Source organism: Ixodes scapularis, unplaced genomic scaffold (genome assembly GCF_016920785.2).
Source record: "Ixodes scapularis isolate PalLabHiFi unplaced genomic scaffold, ASM1692078v2 PGA_scaffold8__174_contigs__length_109621045, whole genome shotgun sequence".
Classification (NCBI taxonomy): Eukaryota; Metazoa; Arthropoda; class Arachnida; order Ixodida; family Ixodidae; genus Ixodes; species Ixodes scapularis.
This window is the reverse complement of record NW_024609883.1, coordinates 97,202,874-97,218,988: the sequence shown is the minus strand read 5'-3', so window position 1 is coordinate 97,218,988 and position 16,115 is coordinate 97,202,874. Positions and strand designations below refer to the sequence as shown.

Here is a 16,115-nt window from a genome sequence, read left to right as displayed (position 1 = left end):
GGCCGCTGCGGGAGAAATGGTGGCGTTGTGTTCGTCATTAACTCGGTGCTCGGAGACAGATTGGGGCCACTTTTTCAAAGCTGTCTCTATGGGAGTTTCCCAACTCAGTGTTTTAGTAACATTGGTCGTCGTGCACCTTCACAACCAGGCTGCGTGTCGTCTCTTCTCGGCGGGTGTTTCGGCCCCCTTCGCCCACGTTCTTGAAGGCTCGTGACAGAAATGTGTCCTTTCACGCCAATGATTGAAGCCTGGATATAAGCTGAAACCAACTTCGCAAAAGGATATGTGCCACCACTTCCAAAAAGTTCCTCAAACACTAACACAAACGTCTTTTGAACCCAAAGCACCAATCTCGGTGCTTTCAGCTAAAAAATCACCGAGACTGGTGACACTGACGGACAGTGAACGGTGTTTGCCATTTGCCTTAGTTCAACGCTAGAAAATCTCTGCTCCTCCTCACATTTCAGCTTGCGCACAGCGTCGACACAGGTGAGCCCTTGTCTCACCTGTGAGACAAGGGCTCACCTGTGTCAGAGTCTCACTCCGGTCGGTCATACAAATGAGCAGACAAGAAATCACCTGTGTCTGCGCATTTGAATGATCGACCTGAGTGAGGCCCTGTTTAATGGTGCTTGGAATGCCTCTTCGACTGGTCTGTTTGGTCGTCCTCAACTGTGGTCCGCCAAATACCGGCTGATGACGTCAGAAAAATGTCCTGCTGTTGCCAGATGCGATCCTGGCCTCGTCTGTTAATAGAAATCGCAATGTTTTGCTTGGGGCGCGGCTGACTTGGACAAGTTATTTTCTTTGTTTTCGCAAATGCCGATAAAACCCGAAAATTAACCCCCCAAGAGGGTTTTATCAAAAGCGTACAAGAAAAACCCAAGCTTCACGGGAAGAAAATCTTTATCAAGTTTTATTTTGCGTTAACCAAGGACAGAGCCTCCACTGAACTGTCTGCGAAACTTTTTTGAAAACCACATCCCCTTAGGGTTATCGTTTCCTTCTCTTTTCGATACCGGGACGATTTCTAAGAACGAGCAATCCCGTTTTCTTCGAGATAAGCCCCAATTTTCTTTCTAAAAATTACCGAATCTGCGCTACAAAAATAAACTCTTAAAACGCGGGACCCTATCTAGGCACGAGTCATACCATTCTACGTCCTTTCGTGCGTTCCCATGTGCTGCGTCAGGTTCCCACGCGAAGCAAAGACCTTAGGACATTGCTCGCACTCGAAAGGTTTCTCCCCCGCGTGCCTTCGCATGTGCTGTGTCAGGTTCCCACGCGAACTAAAGGTCTTGAGGCATTGCTCGCACTCGAAAGATCTGTCGCCCGTGTGCCATCGCATGTGTTCCACCAAAGTCCCGCGCGCAGCAAAGGCTTTGGAACATTCCTCACATCTGTGTGGTCTCTCGCCCGTGTGCGTTTGCATGTGGCGGTTAAGACGGAAGAGCTGGGTGAATGCCATGGGACAAGACGTGCATTTGTAAGGTCTTTCTCCCGTGTGTGTCCGCATGTGGCGGGTCAGGTTACTGCGCACACTAAAGGCTTTGGGACATTGCTCGCATCTGAAAGGCCTCTCCCCTGCGTGCCTTCGCATGTGCTGTGTCAGGTTCCCACGCGTAACAAAGACCTTGGAACACTGCTCGCATCTGAAAGAACTATCCCCTGCGTGCCTTTGTATGTGCCGCGCCAGGTTACCGCGTGAGCAAAAGGCCAGAGAACATTGCTCGCATTTGAAACATTTCTCACCTGCGTGCCTTCGCATGTGCTCTATCAAATTCCCACGCGCAGCAAAGGCTCTGGAACATACCTCACATCTGTGTGGTCTCTCGCCTGTGTGCGTTCGCATGTGGCGGTTAAGAAGGAAGACCTGAGTGAATGCCATGGAACAAGATGTGCATTTGTAAGGTCTCTCTCCAGTGTGTGTCCGCATGTGGCGTTTCAGATTGTCACGTGTGCCATAGACTTTGGGACATAGCACGCATTGGAAAGATCTCTTATCCGAGTGCGTTCCAATGTGCTTCGTCAAATTCTCGCCCTGACTGAAGGCTTGGACAGATTGCTCACAATTGTAAGATCTCTCACCCGTGTGTGTTTGAATGTGAACTACACACTCTAAGCTTCGCAAGAAAGCCTCCGGACAGATAGTACACTTAAACGGCTTATTCCAAGCAAAGGCTTGGGACCACTGCTTATGTTTAAAAGGGCTTTCACCCTCATGCATTCGAATGTGATCGACCAGTTGAGTATTTTTCTGGAATGTCGTTGGACACAGGTGAGACTCGAAAGTTCTTTCTGGCTTGTGAATCTCAGTCTGGTCTCCCAAGTCTTCCACCATCGAAATGGATTCTGGGCACGGCTGGTACTTGGCTTGTTGTTCATCACTGTGGAAAACCAGGTGATGGACGATCCCATGCTGATCTCCAGTGACACAGGTGCAGAAACAGCATTTGAAGAGAATGTCTGTCGTGGTTTCCGGAAGGTAGCCAATCTCCTTGGAGTATGCACCTCCATCGCCTACACGAATAGACAACCCCGTGTGTATTAGGAGACAAAAGAAAGACTAAATCACAGCAAAGGTAGCCATAAATGCTAGGCACACTTTGACACAGCGAAGGGTAGTCTACACGAATCTCAGAGCATCTAACTGCTTGATACACTTTTGTGCAGCACCAAGGCATGCACCAAGGCACAATGGTTCAGCTATTTTGACAAGGCTAGAACAACACAAATCAGCATCCACTACAGGTCAAAGAGTACTATGTTCACCTGGTCGTTCTTCAGCTCAAAATCACCGTTCATGCAGCTAACAATAATAAAATAAGCGCAGGTCATATGCAACACACGTTGCCAGGTAGGAAGTTCTTCCGAAAACATTTCACAGGTGATTGAAGAGTAAGTACACAGGCGAGCTGGTTGATGTTACACATTTTTAAAAGAAACGGAGACCTTTTCGTCCGTAGTCGCCTTTTTTTTTTTTTGATTACACAGGTTTTTAATCTTATTTGGTGTATCAAATTAATGTCGCAATAGGTAGCTTCAAAACCAGAGAGGTCTTCTCATTTTCAATTTGCCGTCCTTTTGGTCGAAAACAGGGCGTGTATTGTGGGATTGAGTGTTCTGAATATCATTTTAGTTGTAACACGCTTTATTATCTTCACAGTGTTTTTCATGTATCTATGGTATTAGTAATCTTTACTAGCCTGTTAACTGTAATATATTAGTACTTGAAATGTAGAATGTGTACATGTGTGTGTGTGTATGTATATGCATGTATGTGTATATATATACATATATATATATAGTTTTTTTAAGCTTTACATATTTGTTTTAAAAACGCTGTGAAAGCTACACTTATGCAGTTTGTGCAGGTGATTTATATGGCCAGGAGAACATTATATGGGTGGCTAATTTTTGCGAGAACCATTATATCAACTTCATTTAGGAAGATATGACAGGGAAAGCATCTTACGGTGTTCTGAAAAAAAAAAAAAGAAAAGAAGCTCAATTTTGACGCGTTTTTAGGTTTTCGTTTTTTATCGGACTGCATAGAAACTTGCTGAGCGTCGTCCAATACACCTAAATCAGTCATTTTTAGAACCACCCGTGGAGCAGGTACAAGGCAAGCGGTTGCGGTAACATGCCCGCGCAATTTTTCCTTCTCTTATGAGAGCCCCAGCTTTGTGCCTGCTCCACGAGTTATAACTTTAGTGCACTAGTACGCTTCTGACGCATTTAAGAGTTTTTCTGAAAATTACCGATTTAGTGGTTTTCGATGATGCTCAGAAGTTTCTAATTGGAATCATGTCTATTTTCATCAACTAAAAAGTTAATTAGTCATGTTTAATTAATTAGCATACTAATTAGTAAGTATCGCACATTTTCTGACATCCGCCGTTTCGATTAATGCGGTCCCGAGAAAATTTTCTTTTTACTTTGAATACACTTAAAGGGGCCCTGCAACAACTTTTTGACTGATTCTTATTTTGCGCCGATCCTGAGCGCACTGAACGTAGTAACTTAATGATACTTTTCTTTTCTCGAAATTCGCTTTATTTTAAAAGTTATAGGCAAATTAAAATTACAAAAACAAGCAAAAAATAACCTCCTTCATGACGTCGTAGGTCCTGGCTTGAGTGGCCGTGAACTAGACGCGGGATAGTGAGCTCATCGAGCGCTCACGACTGCCGCACTCCGTGTCGACGGCTCGAGAGGGCGCCACTAAAGCACGAGTTGGATAGGCTGTATGAAGCGGGCGGTCAGGGCGGCTCGCATTGCATTTGCTGCAGGATTAAAGGCTAATTCAACGTAACACTTCATTGGCCACAAACGACAGCAAACACGGGGTAAATATCAGTTTAGAATGGGAGCCACTTCGCGCTGCCATACCGCGAAACGGCCAAACCGCAAGGGAAAGCTTCTCGCCGAAGGCCTTCGGAGCGCTCGGAGCCGGTCGGATCCTCCTGTCCATACGACCGCAGCGCCGACGCGTACATCCGGGACCCTTCTACGCACGCCGTTTGTCGGCGCCTCATCCCACTAGCCCTTTCTAGTATGCGCCGTTTTTTTCCGCCGCTTGGTGGTGGGTATGTCGACGGGTCATTTCTTGTTTTCGTACTTTATAAACTGCATTTGTTTCTTTTCTGATCTAAAATACTGAACCAAAACTACTTTCATACATAATTGAAACGGTTTGCGACACTTGTATTTTGTACCTCGACTAAAAAAAACATGTTAGCGGTTCTGACCAGTAGTAAGCCCAGGACCAAAGACGTCACATATCGCGCGCTTTCGCCAACGCGGGTCGCCCTCGTAGGTGGAGGAGGTTTCCGCGTCGCCCGGTTAAAATATGACGCACTGATATTTAGTTACTCCCTCCGTGCCCGCTGGCTTGCCCGAACCCCAAAAGACCTGGAAACCGCAAAAAAAGGTACACGCTTAAATATGATTGCAGGGCCCCTTTAATTGCAGGAATTTTTGTCACCCTTACGTGAAACACCCAATATATATATATATATAAATATATATATATATATATATATATATATATATATATATATATATATATATATATATATATATGTGTGTGTGTGTGTATGTTTGTGTGTGTGTATTTTGTTTGTTGTCATTGCTTTCTTTTTTGCTTTTTTTTGCTGTCGCTGTGTGCCAAATTGTTAGGCTGCAGGGGTTTCGTCAAGTCCAATCTTTTTGACTTTTTGCCCCGGCAGCCTTCATTAACTCTTGACATGAAAAAAAGCATGTATTGATTGATTGTAATAATGCACCTAGCAACCAAAGCATGGAGACAGTTCGTAGATTCTGACCAGTGGGCTGCTGTAGTGTCAAAGTTGCTGCAAGCATCTGACATCACAACAACTCTTGCTGCAGGATGGCGGCTGGTGGTTTAATCATTATTCTTTTGCACCACACATACCCTAATGACGCTACAAAATTTTTACTTTGCAAGATGATGGGGACAACCCTCCACAAACTGCAGTCATGAATTCATCTGGCTTTTTCCTTAATTTTTAAAGATATTCTATCGGTAACCGTTGCACCATGGAGAACTTTCAACTTTATGCTGGGCAAAAGAAAGGGAGTCAGCCCCATCCCAGTAATAGCCCTTCTCTCCAACAAAGTAACAGAGGACATCTTAGACAAACTGGGGGAAACATTCCTGCCGCAACCCACCAACAAACCAAGAGCCGAGATATATCTGCCCAAGCGTGCAGGCCATCGGACAAACCCCAAGACCTCCCCTTTATTGGTGAGAACTTGGAGCAGTGATTCACCAATGCCAAACCAAAAGTGCACCAGGCCACGATGGCATCACGGTCTCAATGCTTAGAAATCCTAAAATGGTTCAACAAATGGGAATCAGGGCAGTTGCCCGAGGAGTGGAAACTCCCCTCATCACTCCCATATCCAAGCCAGGGAAACCAGCGAAGGACTACAAAAACGTACGACAAACTTCGCTTACATCAATCATGGGTAAGCTCCTCAAGTGTACGGTGCTTGGCAGAATCCAATACAATGCAAAAAATCTAGGCATATTCCGTCCCATGCAAACAGGTTTAAGGGCAAATCTTAGCACTCGTGACAGCTTATCTACGACCTATAAAGATGTCGTCGACGTGCACCCAGCCAAGAAACAAATGTGGGTGACTGCATCCATAGATATCAAAAAGGCTTTCGATACTGACTCCTAAGAGTCCATAATCGACAAGATGGGACAAGGTCTTGATGGAAAACAACTCAGCTTCGTCAAATCCATCCTCTTGGGATGCGCCTACAAGGTTATAGCTGGTTGTGGCAAAGACGGCAAGGAGGGACCCACACGCGACAACAACATTGGTGTTCCGCAGGGACCAGTACTATCCCCAACCCTATTCAATATAGTAATGGCACCACTCCTATTGAAACTGTATGAAATTTCCCACCTCAAGGTATGCAGACAATGTGACTGTATAGACACACAAAGAGAACCCCAAAATGCAAGCAACAACTCTGCAAAAAGGTCTCAACACCACCAAATCATATCTCAACAAAGTAGGAATGTACTCTTCACCGGAAAAAAACTAATTACACCATATATGAAAGGAATCCGAACAACAAAAACCTTGTGCTCACCTTTGCCGAAAACCCAATCCAACGAGAAAACTCCATAAAAAGTTTAGGAGTAAACTTTGGATACATGCCAAAGAACACAACAACAGAGCATCAATCTCCCTCAAAATGGGAGGCGCGAGGAAAAAGACGGCAAAGAAGTTGGTCACGTCAGCACTCGTCTCAAAAATTACCTATGCGGCAGGATTTTGCCCCCTCACCCGGCGACACCACAACAAACTCAAGACCTCGCTAAATGAAGCTAGAAGGACCGTCCTCGGACTGCCGAAAACACACCCAGATAAAGAGCTAGCCAAGTGTATTTTCCTCCCGCATATCGCAGATTTCATCCAGCAGCAGAAGGATGCTCAAGTCTCTTGCCTACAACATACAAACAAAGGCAGGATGATTGCGAAATTCATGTGTACAAATCCAGGCAGATCTTCCAATCCCAAGAAGACCGCCCCCATGAGAACTCATTGATGTGACAGACTATGAACCCCTACCCATGAACATGCATGCAGATAGACACAAGGAATGCCGGGACCATTACACAGACAACACAAGAAAGACCTAGCACAGATACTAACAATCCTTAACAACATGGTGGCCTATGCAGATGCTAGCCTCGGCACCACAAACTGGGCCACTGCAGTCACCTACCTCAAGAACCACACAACCTGGACTATGACCCAAGGCGGTCCCCTAGCCCATCACACACCAGCATATGCAGAGTGGAAGGCCGTCCTGCAAGCCATTGAAGGGGCCACACCCCACTTCGAAACTGACCAGCAGCTAGTTCCCTATACGGACTCCAAAGAAGTGATTAGAGAACTTAAACAACACAAGTACTCTGTAAGTCCCACCATAAAAGCAATATTTGATTCCGCAACCCAATTACACCGGAACAAAAAGCCAAGATCAGCGTCAGGTGGGTCCCCGGACATGAGGGAACACCCGGCAACGAGCTAGCACACGAAGCCGCACAGCAGGAGATGAGAAACCTCACGCACCCGTCCCTTCAGTCCCGTCCCTGCAGCCCTGGCCTTGGGACGTCAGCCCATCACGCCTACAGCCGAGCGATTGCAACGACAATCCTCATGAGGACCAAGATATGTTCGACCCCGTTGAATGAAGAACTGCGATTAGACCAACGAACAAGGAAACGCCTCGTAAGAAGATTCTGGTCCCCAGAGGAACACCCTATCCCAAAAGATACATTTCGAAGAAAAGAAATAGTGCTGCTACGGCGCATTCGCACCGGCAAAGCGGAGACTCCCAGCTTCCAGTATAATATAGAACTTTATGCTCTCAAAAAAGAACACCCCTATGCAGTACCACCTGACCCCCGGTGTAAACTTTGCAGAAGGGGGGGACTCGTGCCCCAGTTTACATCCATCCATAAATTATTGAGCAACCCCCGCATCATAATGGTTTTCGCGGTTCATTCCAGGCTCCCAAATGTCTTGCTCACACAAGCAGGATAAGCTCCTCCCGCGAAGCTCTCTTCAGCAAACGCTGAAGAGGAGCCGAGGGACGGGCCGCCGTGAACCGACAAATTTGTAACATGCGTGATCGAAGCGGCGGCCTAATTTCGTACACCTCGGATAGGTAGAGGTTATTAAATTATTAATAAAGATTATATTTTAAAAGAGTAAAGCTATACGCACTCCGGAGTGCGCTTCGCGCGGAAATGGCTATACGCACTCCTCCGAGAGATCATGCCGCTCGGGCCACCCTTTTCGAACGGCGCGTGAATCACTGGGGCGCTCGTTAACACAGCCCCCCGCCTGCGTTCACGCCGCTTCGCGGCGACAGTATCGGCTGCTAATTACAAAGCGTAACCAGTACACGCCGCTTCGCGGCGTCCAGCCGGCAATCCAAGCCCCGCTGTCCCCGATCGCACCTCCGGAAAGGGAGTCCGATACCATTTAGTTCTGCGAAGTTTCTCGACAACATTCGATTTTTTTTTCTTTTTTTTACTGTTCATCGCAAAAAAGGAAATGTCGTAAATATCGCCAAATGCCTCGACAAAACAAAATGTTCGAGAAAAAAAAAAAAAAGTAGGCCCACCGCGGTTCGAACCCGCGTCCACTTGCGTATAAAGCAGACACCCTAACCCCTATGCCATGGCACCGCTTAGGAAACTCGTTGTGTCCACTCTTTTTATACGAGAAAAGCGGAGTGCGTATAGCCATTTCCGTCCGAAGCGCACTCCGGAGTGCGTATAGCTTTACTCATTTTAAAAAGTCAATCTTACCGTGCTCGATGAGATCAGAATCCATTGACGTCGCTGCTCTTCGCCAACAAGCCGATTGTGTCCGCGGTGTCAGGTCGTCAACAGCTCACGAGATCATGACGGGAGCACGGGAGATCGGGAAACAGAGGCGTTGTGACTTAAATTCAGAGGTTGATTCAGAGTAAAGTCTGTGAAGTACGACGACAAACGGGAACCACAACCACTGGAACCATGTTGGAACGGGTGGAACGAACCCATGCCCCTCTGCTGTCACAACCATAAGATCCTACATATGTTGAAGGTCGACACACAGCCCGCCCACGTCAAAAACGTTCATGAGGCCCGCGCATCGGTTGATTTCGGATACTATTTGCTTGGTGCTGCGACTTCACAGAGGCTGTAGCGGCTTCAATGACTTCTTGCACTTCTTGCGAGCGGACGAGCGGTTTGTGTGAGTGGCCAAGGCGGACAAACGGGCCACTTGGGAGTCAAGCCAGGTCAAACCGTCCGGGACCAAGTCGTGGATAATATCGTGGACAAGCTGGACAAGTGAACTTTTGGTGCTTTTTATTTTGTTTTTGTTTTTGTGTTTTCTTTATCCACGTCATATCGACAACGATTTCTTTTTTTATTTTGAAACGTGCCTGTGACGTTCCTTATGGACGTTTCTTTGGGAGCGACCGCGCTGATGCGAAAGGGTTTTGGTGGTTTAGACATTGTTCTTTTAAAAGTCAAATTTATTTTCACCTTTCTAGACTCCCTGCTTTCCATTGATTCAAAAATAAGCAGTCAAGATTTACATTTTATATTTATATGCACAACAAAATTTGACAAATAAAACGAAACCGAAACCAGTTGACTGGCGCGGAACAAAGTACCGTAGTAAAATAGATAAATGGGCTAGTTGGTACATCATTGAATGGAAAGCGCCGAATAAACAAGGACCCTTCTTGGTCCTTGTTTATTCGGCGCTTTCCATTCAACAATGTACCGTCTGCATTCCTCGAGTCTAGAAGTTCGACACCATAATGAAAATGATAATATTTATTCAACTCAGGGGAGTTGCGGGACCACTCGTTCATACTTGCGGAAAACTTCCTTGATGCCGACCTAATTTCCTGGGCGGAAAAAGACTGCGCCGTTCACATTTTTTGCCACCCGCTGCTTTCGCTCGACCAGTGGCATCACGAGGGTCAGCGCTGACCCTCGTGGAGGTTTGTTGGACCTACATGGAGTGTTTGTTGTCAAGCCTGGAAACTACCATATGTAAAGCACATTTTGTGCTCAATCACCACCGTCGGACGAAGCAGTTTCGGGAAACTTCATTTAGACTGTTGAACAGTAGCCCTTTGGGATCCTGAGAACGTTTCTCAAACCACGGCACCTTAGCCTTGAGCAAAACTGGATTAAGATATGCACAGCCTGCGCGCTTTATAGGCCCAAGGTCATGTCCTCAAGGTCATATGCTGCCTGTGGCTGAAGTGCCAGGTGGCATAAGAAGGTCACGTAGTGCCTGGCTGAAGTGCAAGGTCGCATGATCAAGGTCAAGTAAGCGCCGGTTGCGTAAGCTCCGTTCGCATAAGCTTGTAAGCGCCGGTAGCTGAAGCAGACGTGACCGGTTGACGTCGTCCTTGAGGTCGTCCTAGAGGATGTAATTGAAACCATCCTAAAAGTCGTCCTTGAGGCCGTCCCAGACGTCGTCTCCTTTAGGATGTCACCCTGGACATCATTCCAACATGTCATCCTAGACGGTGTCTTTGAGGTCGTCATCGACGCCGTCCTTGATGTTGTCCTTAAGGTCGCCCTAGATGCCTCCCTCGATCTGTGTACGGCATATTACAATTATTTCATCACCGTATCATTTCTTAATTGCTTTCATAAACAATGTTCCTGTAAAGCAAATGCATTTCGTAGCGCTTGGCCGAATGAGCGTGCGTGCAATTGTTAGGAAGTTTACATAAAGTTTCATGGAACTACTTCAACAAACGATGGTCATTGAGCACAAAATGTGCTCTAAAGTCAGCATCTTTCCAAGCTTTACAATGCTCCATGTAGGTGACGCAAGATGGCAGGAATCGGCGATCCAGCAAATTGTCATAAAGATCAGTGGTCCGTGCGGGCAATCGGGGCGAACAGTGGCTGAAAACCTCCGGGCCACAGCTGGTGAGCGAGAGGAAGTTTAGCAAGACGCCATATACGACTCCTCGTGCCTTTGCAGGAACACGACACCCAAAGGCTCAACAGGGAAGGTGGGCAATTCAGAATCCTTCGCCCATTTTTTTTGACGTGGTGACGACACAATGCTGGCGCCGTCTGGCCAGTGTTTTTAATCTCAGGTTTAAAGCAATGTGGAGTGCAAGTTCGCCTGCTTCTTGCACAAGGGTTACAATGATGTCAGAATGCCGAGCTCTTATTGGCTGATTGAAAAAAATAGTGGGTAGACCTTAATGCATCCCGCATTGAGGTCAACCCACTATCCTTCCAATCAAAAACAATCGGAGCTAGGCGCCGTTCCGACATAACGCAACCCCTGTGCAAGGAGCGGACGACTTGCTCTCCGCATTTGTCAGCGACACCGTCTTGGCATCACCAACATCACGTCAGACGAGTGAAATGACGTGTCGATTGAGGAGAAGAGGGGTTCAGCCACGCTAAAACTGTCTGAGTGCATTGGGCTTTGAAGTGGATTATCCTCTTCAAAGACCAAAATTTACCGTAAACTTGGCAAACAGTGAAGCTACGCTCTCGGGGAGCCAATCAAAGCATGCCATCGAAACCACAGGAGGGAGAGAGGAAAGCCGCTTTGTGGGAATCTCTAGTGACGGGCTAATCTTCTAGGGGGACGAAAATGATGCCTGGGAACACACAAAGTTGGGGCCTGGATAGAAGCTCCTCCCCAGTCTTCCCCAACTGAGTGGGTTACACCCACGCACCCGTACCTTCGGTAAGGGCCGTCACATACATTCAGCTCCGTAGCTCCGACTGGCTTGAAGGGGCCGTAGCGTTCGTCCTTTGCCAAGTTACGATGAAACGAAGATATCGAGTAGATGCTCCATGTGACGAAGCATTAAAAGGGCAGAAAGCTTGCACTTGAGACATGGCATTTTAGACATATCAACACTGTAAAAAAGAACTCATACGACAGACGAGAGACTTCTTCAAAATGAGCTTTATTTAAATACTCATATACACATAACAACATGGAACCAGCCGGAAGAACGAGAAGCTCCGACAGTCACGAACATCGAAATAAAAAAAAAAATACTAAAAACGCCAGCGCATTTTTGTTTAATGCGAAAAGTTGCTACGCGCGGGCACCATGCAATAGGGCGACACGAGATGCCCACTTCCGTCGCCGTGGAAGTGTCGCGTAACCACAACTTATATAACGCAAGAAAAAAAAAAAAAATTAAAAGCGTTTGTTTCTTGGCGAAAACCACATTTTGTTTTGGAAATCCGCTCCAAGAGGTATTGCGCGAGACCACGATGTGCAAGTGCCGTAAAAAGCGAAGAGCCGTTTCTTAAAAGACGTGTGGGGTCCAGACTCGCTCACACCTAAGTTGTCGTTCAAACAAGGCACATTAGAGGCGTCTCGCGGCAACGCAGAGACGGACAGAGAGACTCTGAGAGGCACTTGAGCAATTGTCGCAGCACGACAATGAGCGGCGGTCACGACCCTAACAACGGCGAGTTCAGAACCGAACGCAATGGCACACTGTCGTATAAAAATGGGCGTTGGTCTGACGAAATCGCGTTGGACGAGTCGGCCAGCTCTACCCAAAGATCGGCGAAAGCTCGGTTGCCTGCCGAGTTGCAAGCAATAGGGCACGGGTACCTTCTGCACCAAGACGCCGGATCAAACTTGAGAGGTTGTGATCCAGAGTACGCAACAGTCTGCAATTTAAGGCTCTGGTCCCACGGTGGCCATATTGAATAACTACAAAACAATATTTAATTTATTAAAAAAAAAAAATAAAGGCATACTCCGAAATAGCTTTGCTGGCTTGTTAATGATCTGATGATTAACTTACGCCTATAATAGCTCGCCCTAGAATTGCAAAGAGTACGCTCGCAAAGTTACTTTCAAGTGCATATTTAGGTTTCCCTTCAAAATTTTTTAACCGCGTTGTACCCATTCGAGAATGCCACCGTGGAACCGGAGCCTTAAATGCAACCCCATTGCTAACAAAAAAAAAACAACAAAAAAAACCTTCCTCTCATAGGAGACACTATTAATGCCTAAAATAAGCTCGGAGAAATTCGTCCGGCCTAGAATCCTTGCTCTTTCAAAGACGTTGTCCTTGATCGTTTACGACCCCTCCTTGCAAACAAGTTGAGGTGTCACTCTTAATAACAAAACGAAAGTCATCGATTCGGGCTCTTTTGTGGCAGTAAGGAACTTCGAACGATGCGCTGAGACCCTGCAAGAGGTTTTCTTCCGCCTCCAAGACCAGTACCATCTTGTAAACTCTAGCATCGAAACACTGCAGATTACGAAAAGATTTTGACGCTAAGAACTGAGCCACTAGTCGAGCGCTTCTCACTTCGTCACGTTTATGTACACTCAGTTTTAAAAAGTTACCAGCTACTTCGTCGAAAGCTACGCACATCCAAAGATAAGAGAGCGTGGTTTTTAGTTTTGCAACGACTTATCTGCTTCTTACCCTGGTGAACTGTGCACGCTTGCTACACCTTTGCCAAGATGAAAGTAACCGCAATAAAGGCACGTCCTGTTTGAGCCATCTTCGCACTTCTCGGAAAGCCGGAAGCACTGGACCGTGTTGCTGGGAAAGAGAAGTGGGATAACCTTTTCCCACAAAACCTTCCTCTTTCTACTTCAGCAGAGCAAATGCTAGAGTTGAGGAGAATCTCTCCTTGTCAGTGTTTGCTCTGCTGAAGTGGAGTGGAAGGCTTTGCAGGATGAGCTTGTCCAGCTCCTCTTAGCCCACACAAGGTGAAGATCGTACATCATTCAAAGCATCTCCACCACACGAGCATAGGCACGATAGGACATTTTTCCAGAGCTACTCGTCCACGCTCGCAACTTTCGTATACTGCCGAACCGGAGACAAACTAAGACTTCTAAGTGACCGAAACATTGTTTCGGCGTTTTGGCATTAAAACTATGTTTAAAAAAGATCTAATTTCCGTCGACACCAACGACGGCGTCTTCCAAAATGTCGAACTAACAAAAAAACACGACTTGACACTTAAAAACTCGCAATTACTAACCAGAGCTTTCGAAACACAACAACAACAACAACACAACGACTCGTGCAAAAGCAGACTTTCCCAAAAGCCACAACTACATTAACTTGCACGCCACGAAACAGTCGGGTTTCGTACGGCGAGCCCAAGGGGTGACATCGAATCGTTGGGACACACAAATGCTGTACACATTTTCACTTTTTTTTTTGTTTTCAAATGTTCATTAAAAAGAATGAGCTAGGCACTTTCACAACATTGCAGCCAACGTTCGAGCTTCGCGCAGCCGACCACAACGACTTGCAGGCACGCCCTGCACGAACGAAAAGCCACGGAGTCTGCACACAGAGTAAAACTTGTTTTTACACAGCCGGCAAAACTGGCATCTTTGAACACCCAGCAGGTACGCTTAGATTCCCGTCGAGACGACATCCGACGGCGGACGGCGATCCACGACCCTCTAACTTCTGCTCGACGTTTGGCGTCGACCAACGAGTAGCCAACAAGCCTCGGGCAAACATTGGAAAGACTACGGAGCGTGGCAAGTGGCACCGAATTCCCATCGGCCGCTTGCATTCGGCGACTAAAAGTCTCTCGAACGCGAGCGGACGATGTTGGGCACGCTGCGGCGAACCCGCAAGAGCGCTTCCCCTTCGAAACGAGCAAGAGCGCTTCCCCTTCGAAACGAGAACTCCCGCGCAAATGCGGCCACGACCACCGTTGTCTTTGGTCGACGCCAGGACCGCGACGAGCGTGCCATATTTGAGAGCTAATACCGAAGCCTGGCTCACGACTGGCGCTAGATCTTGCGGCTGGGTAGGGTGGACGCTTTGCCGCCGGGCGCCGAGGCCGAGCCCGTGGACGTGTTCGAGGCCGACGACGCCGACGAAGGGAACTTGCGGAGCCGAGACGTGCTCGGGGAGTTGGAGGAGGAAGACGCAGCGTAGCCGCACGCGTCCACACGGAGCCGGAGTTGCGCCACCCAGCGGCGCTGGTCGTCCGGCGACGGCGCCAGCAGGAGCATCTCCTTGGCAGACGTCGGGTCCACCTGCGACATGGAGCGCGTAACGACTGAGAACGCTTGGTCGTGCGTTTCCATAAGCGAGCGGTGTTTTATATGCAATATTTACACTGTCGCGGTGCTCCACGCTGCCGTTGCCATCCTTACCCACTTCTTCGTCGCCCTCATTCGACGGGAAAGTGCTCTTTGGAAAAGATGTTTGACAGAGTGCGATGCGCTGTGGTCACAGATGGAAACGACGCACGTCGAGTTCAAGAAGTCATATGGTCGACCTTCCGAGTCGTAGACAACTACAGTATAGACCACTTACAACGTAACCGCTTATAGTGCAGGACCGGGTATAACGCGGTTTTTTTAAACCACTGGTTCGCCTCCCATAGATCTCCATATAATTACACACTACCTAAAATGCAGGCGCGCGAAGGGAAATACCGGTTATAGTGCGGTTTCTGGAACAGCCCGCCAACCGACCAACGCAGCGAGCACGCTTCCCTGTGCGACACTAGATAACGGCGCTAGCCGCAAGCGGCACTCGCGGGGGAAAGGATGGCAAGGAGGTTGCTCGAAGCGGGGAGAAGCGAAGAGAAAGGCTTTAGTTGCCATAGCGACAGAGGGACGCGCGCACGAACGCGCTTCCCTCGTGCATGCACGAGGGACGCGCGTGCACGTGCATGCATCCCTCCGCTGCGTTAGAAAACAACCGCAACGACAAACCAATCGCAGGTCGAGGAGAAGTGTTCGTGCGCGTTGCATGCCGGTCGCGGGCCGGCTGCTTCTATCCGCAAACATGGCGTCGGTTGTCATCGTCGACGTAGACCTCCGCGTAAAAGCGCTATCCGTGACTGTGAATTTTCGTTGTGCGAGCGAATAACCCAGCACGTACTAGAAGGCAAGATCCACCTACTCGTGCGGCGATGTCGTGGCGGCACTCTCAAAACGGCAGAAATGCCCGTGTCGTTGTGTTTGTTTACTTCGACTACAGTGGTGACTTCTAAGCATTTGTGTTTTCGAACATCGCCCGGATTTCTTATTTGGAGCATT

At 47.7% G+C, this 16,115-nt stretch overlaps 2 protein-coding genes across 3 annotated transcripts in view; both read right to left on the bottom strand.

Moving 5' to 3' along the window:
* Window positions 1-888: 888 nt before the first annotated feature.
* On the bottom strand, window positions 889-9,337 carry LOC115310631 (zinc finger protein 501). The gene is made up of 2 exons (XM_029969040.4): window positions 8,870-9,337; window positions 889-2,520 (listed from the first exon to the last, which is right to left on the bottom strand). The coding sequence occupies exons 1-2, from the start codon at window positions 8,892-8,894 to the stop codon at window positions 1,157-1,159; spliced, it is 1,389 nt and encodes a 462-aa protein (XP_029824900.2). The 5' UTR covers window positions 8,895-9,337; the 3' UTR covers window positions 889-1,156.
* A 2,662-nt stretch (window positions 9,338-11,999) lies between these two features.
* LOC115310623 (rho-associated protein kinase 1) overlaps window positions 12,000-16,115 on the bottom strand; it is a 40,130-nt gene continuing 36,014 nt past the window's right edge. For both annotated transcript variants that reach the window (XM_029969028.4, XM_029969027.4), the window contains one exon: window positions 12,000-15,101. In XM_029969028.4, the coding sequence (XP_029824888.2) occupies window positions 14,853-15,101 (249 nt within the window). In that variant the 3' untranslated portion in view covers window positions 12,000-14,852. The remainder of the gene's footprint in view (window positions 15,102-16,115) is intronic.